This window comes from Ananas comosus, linkage group 3 (genome assembly GCF_001540865.1).
Source record: "Ananas comosus cultivar F153 linkage group 3, ASM154086v1, whole genome shotgun sequence".
NCBI classification, from domain to species: domain Eukaryota; kingdom Viridiplantae; phylum Streptophyta; class Magnoliopsida; order Poales; family Bromeliaceae; genus Ananas; species Ananas comosus.
In genome coordinates this window covers 3,407,902-3,414,597 of record NC_033623.1, presented here as the reverse complement: position 1 = coordinate 3,414,597, position 6,696 = coordinate 3,407,902, and the positions used below count along the sequence as shown (strand labels likewise).

General features: G+C 35.0%; 1 protein-coding gene across 1 annotated transcript; it reads right to left on the bottom strand.

Annotated features, from left to right (window-relative positions):
- On the bottom strand, positions 3,313-6,412 carry LOC109707193 (thaumatin-like protein 1). The gene is made up of 3 exons (XM_020228316.1): positions 6,291-6,412; positions 5,896-6,134; positions 3,313-4,236 (listed from the first exon to the last, which is right to left on the bottom strand). Exons 1-3 carry the CDS (start codon positions 6,334-6,336, stop codon positions 3,787-3,789), a joined length of 735 nt encoding a protein of 244 aa, XP_020083905.1. The 5' UTR covers positions 6,337-6,412; the 3' UTR covers positions 3,313-3,786.

Sequence of the window (6,696 nt, the reverse complement as noted above, 5' to 3'; positions counted from 1 at the left end):
TCATTCACAATATAAGCCTCTGTAATTGAACCTTCCGATCAGGCTTTGTTGCTCACAAGATATTTAAGGCAACCAAGATACCTTTGGATTGGGTATATTCATCTATATTGCACAGATCCTCCAAGTCGAGCCTTATGTGGCAAGTGAACTGTTAAGTGGATCATAACATGAAAAAGAGCTTGCAAAAAGATTATTTCCAACTTACAAAGTACTATAACAATCTTGTTTTTCTAGTTGCTTTAGGACATCTAACTTTATTGTTAACTTGAATATAATTTTTGAAACAAATTAGCCAACTCGCTTAAGGTTGCCGATGGGAAGCAGTCATTGCAAAAGGATGGACAATCATGGCTTTTAGGCCCGATACTTTACCTTCCTTGATGCTCACACATCTCAAAATGCTTGCTGCATAGCTATCAAGAAATCTTACTATTTTTAAAAACTCACAAAACGGTTGTCTTTCTTTTAGTGATAATGTAAAACAAGCAGGAGGCTTCACATACTTAATTATCACCCTTCTGCTGCAAGTGTAGCTTTTTTTGTATTTTTAAATCTTGCAAATCTAAACGAGCTTTCTCTATAGCTCTTTTTGTATTTTTAAATCTTGTATAATATCGAGATTATAATGCATTTGAATTTTTGCCAATATGGCAACTCAAAAGATATACTCTTATTGGTCCAATTGCGTTCTTTTGGAGAGCACTTTCTTTTTTTGTTGTTTGGATACTTTCCAAACTTAAAACTTTTCAAAGCCTCCAATTGTAGCAAGATTTCTTTTTCTGATCGTTCCTTAGACTTGGATTGACGTTCGCGCTTACCATTAAATTTGAAACTTTTAATTTCTCCAAGCATGATTAGAGAGTAGATAATCGCGGTGACCCATGTAATAAATGTTTTCTCATAAGCATTGCGGATAGGTATCTTCATTACAAATTGGACATGCTTTATATCCTTTTGTACTCTACCGAGATACATCACTGCATGCTGGAAAGTCATTTACAATCCACAAAACTGCCACATGGATGTAAAAGCTTTGTTGGTTTACGGCATCATAAGTGTTTATGCCAGATTCCCATAACTACTTCAACTCATCAATTAATGGTTCTAAAAATGCATCTATTTCTTTTCCTGATGCTTGAGGTCCAAGAATAAGTAATGACATCATAAAATATTGCTCTTCAATCATTTCCAAGGTACGTGGTAAGTTATATGGTATAAATATAACATGCCACATACTATACGAGTTACTTATGTTGTTGAAAGGATTGAAACCAGCAGTTGCAACATCAAGTCTCATATTGTGAGGATCATGTGCAAACCATGGATATTGTTTACTGATTCCAAACTTCAAAGTCAGCTGGATGTCTCATAATATTCTTCTCCTCAACTAGTTTTTCCTTGTGCCAGCTCATGTCCAAAGTTATCTTGTTGGAACAAATACCACACAGAAATATAATTGTGATTAAAAACTAACTAGTTTTATTATGAAAATAAATAAATCAACTTACAAATAGACGCAAATATTCCAATAAAGATTTGATCTTATCCAGAAGCATGTGAGGCACTGGCCTAAGGGGTATTTCCGTTCTTACGTCCGGAATTAACCGGAAATAACACCCCAAGGTACGACCGGAATTCCTTCTCCTGCGAGCACGATCGTGAAGGAGGTTGATGGAGATTCTTTCAACACCTAGTGGATAAGGAAAATATTCAAAAATAAAAGATAAAATAATAAATGGATAGGGATTAACCAATTATCTAATATCTTTTCTACCTGCTCTGTCTTTAGTAAGAAGAAAAAGAAATGGCATAAAAGGAAAGAGGATTTCACGCTCTTTCTCGTTACGAGAAAGAAGCGGAACCCGGGCAACGGAATGAGATTCCGTTTGGCGAAAGAAACGGAACGGAAAAAATATCTTGTTGGTTTCTTTCTCACTAAGAAAGAAAATAAAATAAGTAAATAAATAAATAATAAAATAATAAATAACAATAAATAATAAATAAATAATTCAAAATTCAAATAGAAAAAAATTCAAATTTTAAAATTTTGAGTTTTTCACCAACATATCTTTCTCGACATATACAATTTTCTTAGCCTTGGTTTCAAAGAAAAGTATTATAAGATTTTGTGAGGAATTTACTTATTATTTTCCCTATTGATAATCAGACTTTGATAGAAAGTCAATCTGAACTATACATAAAACGATACTATTCCTGCCACCTTCTCACAAGCATTATGGTGAACAATTATTATCTATTCCACATTATAAGGAGAGTGTCTGAGATAGAAGGGGAACCAAAATCACCCAAGGTTAATTTGGTTGGTAATGTTCCAATCCCAAGTTGAATCTCTCACATTTGTAAATTGATCAAGAGTTTTTTTTTTTTTTTTTTTCTATGGCGTTCTGTAAATTGTTTCTTACTCTATTTATAATTTTGGGTATTGCTATGCATTTAGTTTTATTATTCCATGTCATAGAGATTTATCACCAAATACTTTCTTTTCTTTCTTCCAAACCAAACGTCCACAACCATGAAACTACTTTTCCATTGGAAAATTTTGTCCAATGAAAATGACTTTTCATAATTTTATGTAGAACCAAAGCCTCTTACTGTTTTCTTTCTAAAAAATTGACAGAAAATAAATCACGACGGTAAATGATTTACCGTCTTTCAATTATTGTTTCATCTGAGTTAGGATAAAATAAAATTATTTGGTCAAATAAAATTTTAACCGAATTATTTAGCCCATATAAAATTTTTAAAGATTAATTTGTAACCTCAATATTGCTCTTCGCTCCGTACCACGTACCGAATACACGAGTGTTGCTGTGGAGTTGATTAGGAGCTGAAACGGAGTGTAAGTGAATATCAAAACAACTTTTGATTTCAGTGTACTACACTTTCAAAATTTGCAGGTAGATGATTAAAAATTTGAACTCAATATATTAAACATATTTTATTTTTGGAAAATAATGTATAGTTATAGAGACCCAGGTATATACTTTATCTGAATTTGAAATTGAACCCCTCAACTTTTATTCTTTTAATTATCGTTCAATATAGTATTAATTAATTAATCTTAAGTAAACTCCTTCATTAATGAGAGATCGTTGGGACCTTTCTCCAATAGTGTATTATCATGGATCAGAAAAAAAAAAAAGCTTAACTTTCCTTCGTATGTGTCGTTATCGGTTATTGTTAAATGTAACTGCTCATTTATTTTTCATCACTAATTATCACTGTTAAACACATAAGGAAACCACAAAACATGTACATGTGTTGGCACATAAGGAAATTAACCTCAAAACATAGTAATATCAATCATATCAATCATAAGATAATTATTACTAGTAAATTTTGCTACAGTATATGTTTCAAGGCAGCAACGCTTGAAACACTACACACTTTATTGTATGAGCAATGCTAGGTATACACTTCTAGACTCGATGTACATTTTACATCCCACTGATCCAAGAGCTCTCACCCTCTACTTTTCTAATCAATTTTTTTAAACTAAATTCCAATTTAGATTTTTATGAACTCTAGGATGAAAGAATTGTAAAATTTACACCTATAAATAGGTGTACAGACAGCATTTTTCTTATTGTATAGTATCATAAATATATATATTAATTCCTAGGGTAAACCCTAATTAGCCTCCATATGTTTCAGCGCATTTTCACTTTGTCATTCTATGGTTTGCAAAATAATACGTTTTTAAACTGCATGACGACGAAGTGATAATGCGTTAAACCACATGGAGGCAATTGGAGGTTTTAAACCCTAATTAGGACAATAAGTGATGAGATAATTCGCCCCAGTGCACGTGAACGTGCTGGAGGAATCGTCGTACGCGTAGCTATACGCCTGAGGGCATGCATTCTTGAAGAACTGCGAGTAGTTGGTGGGTTTGCAGGTGCTGGGGCTGCCGAAGGCGCCCCGGCAGCAGTACTGGTCGGTGTTGAACGCCAAGCACGCGCTCTTGCAGCCGATGACAGCCCCGTTGGACGGCGACGTGTACTGCAGCTCCTGCGGGCATTCCCCGTCGATGTTGGCGGCGCACGCCGTTGAGCTGCAGCTCCCCGGGGGACCGCCGCCCTGCGGGGCGACTGACACGGGCACGTTGAAGCCATCGACGTTGCTTATGTCGTAGAAGTCCTGCCCACCCGAGCCCTGCAGGGTGAACTCCACCAGCGTCGTCGGCGGGGCCCCGCCGGAGCTGCCGCATGCGATCTGTATGCACGCGCATGCGTTCCAACGAAGATAAAGATATTAAAAATACCGTATTCTGATGGTTTAATATTTAGAGAACAAACCCTAATAATTAAATATCTTCAGTGAGAATTTTATAATTCAAATTAAGCAATATTCCCACGGTCGTGCATGGTTGAAGTTACTGAAAATAAGAGAGTTGTGTATCTACATAGGATTAGTGCGATTTCCCTCTACACCCTAGAATTACGATCCTATAGCTAGGAATTAATAAAGATATTTATTTGTCAAAATCCAATTAAGAATTTTTCAAATTTAAACAATTATTGGGGATAGTAGCATAAAAAGATATGAGTTTGGCTCAAATAAAAGAGTACACTAACAAACTATACCATGAAGGCTTTGTCATCACCGATACTTTGTATGTTGGAATAAGTTAATTATCTTTTTAATAACTTATCAGACATAAAAATTTTCTTATATGTTTGAAAGCAAAAGTTTGATTTTTTTTGCTTCTTAAATAGTCGTATATCATGCATATTTCACTTACAAGTTGATCTATCTTATTCCCTAAAATTGATTGAAAAGTGTAATATATTATTCCAATATTCTAGAAGTTTGATCATATTTCTTGTCTATCAATTACTAAAGCTTCTTGAGTAAATTAAAAATATACTCGAAATAAAATATTCATGCATCCAAACTGCGTGAAAAGATCTATCCTAGTTGCAGCATCTCATTTTTAAAATTTTATTACTTTTTATTCTAATTGTGAATCTTTTTTTTTTATTTATTACTTTCTGTATTTCTTAAAATGAAGTATTCAGAGAATGATTTATTAGTTTAATTGCACTCCTCATCGGGAAAGAACTTTCCAAATGGTCGAATCTCCTATTCTCAGTCCATGAACAATATGAGTCCGAAGCTTCCTTCGTAACTCCCGGAACTTCTTCGTAGTGGCTCTGTTCCATGCCTCATTTCATAGGGAACTCTAAAGTGGCTCCATTTCATTATATTCCATCTTTTTTTTTTTTTTTTTTGAGAGATAGATAGTACGCTACCCGCTTCGTTTATTTCATTTAGAAATAAACTTAGCTGGAAATGTGAATCAACTAGGATTCGAACTTGGGTCTCGGGTACCAACCACCAAGCCCTTTGCTCTAGGGACGGTCGATGACATAAGAAATGTTATTTATAATCTATCTCTTTTCATATATGGAAAGTGAAGAAATCATCATATAATAGTCGAGAAATTGCAATAGAAAAGAAAAAGTGAGGTTTGTGATGATTTTTGCTACTTATAAACCCTGCAAAATCTGAATTTTCATGTTTGTTCTTTATGAAAAGTTCAGTTAATTTTCTACGCACATAATATATTTTTGTTGCACAAATTTCCCCTCTAATTAATTCTTTATACAGTACGAACCAACTCTACCGCATGAGTCACCAACTAAAGGTAAAAAATAATATTTTTCGTATAAAAAACGTAGCTGCCAATTTATAACGGTAACATACAAAAATTGTACATTTTACAAGGGCATTTTTGGAAATAGATAATTCTGCGTGAATATTTATGTGAAACTAATAATTTTTGTCTATGAACGTGCAAAAATAATATATAGAACATCAATTATATTCGTAAGCTTAAGTTATTAGAGAAAAACGATTATTTTTTTATACCTGCCCAGTGCCACAGTCGCCGGACTCACACGAGAACCTCCCCGACGAGTCGGTGGAGCATTGGTAGCGGGCCCACATCCGGCCCGACCACTGAGACGGCGCCTGGAGGCTCTGGGAGGCCCCCTGCTGGAGTTCGAACCCAGTGGACGGGAGCAGCGGGGACGAAGCGCCGGAGATCGCCCCGGGCCACACCGTGTAGGGGCAGTTGTTGGTGAACGTAAACGTAGTCGAACTAACACCTAATAAAAGATACACTCATAAACAAAACAAAACAAAAAACATAGAGTTTTAACACATGAATATATAACTTGGTCCTTTTTTGTCCCCATATATATTGATCTCAAGCATAAGTTCAAAGCAAGTAGTGTAAAATACGGAGCTCGTTAATTAGCAACCTTGGATGAGGAGAACAATGGCAAAGAAGAGAGTTGGGCTAGCCATGGCGGAGAGAGAGAGAGAGAGAGAGAGAGAGAAGTGAAGTGTTTGAGGTATTTTTTTTTTATTGTGAGAGGTGGTATTTATATACATGGATAGGAGGAGCAAAGTGCAAATAAAGAAACATCTGTGGGTGCATGAGCGAAAAAGGAAACGTGAGATAGGTACTTACGTTGGTGCATGCACGTTAACTGTATATCTCTCTTCTAGATACAGTTAATAAATTAATAGTCTCCGTATTGAAATCGGATTACTTGGATATACTTTGGATTTTATCTTGGACTCAAATATTTTTGTCCCAAATAAAATTAAATTTTTGTACTTTCCCCTAATAAGTTTGATTTAGAATTTTAAATGGAACATATA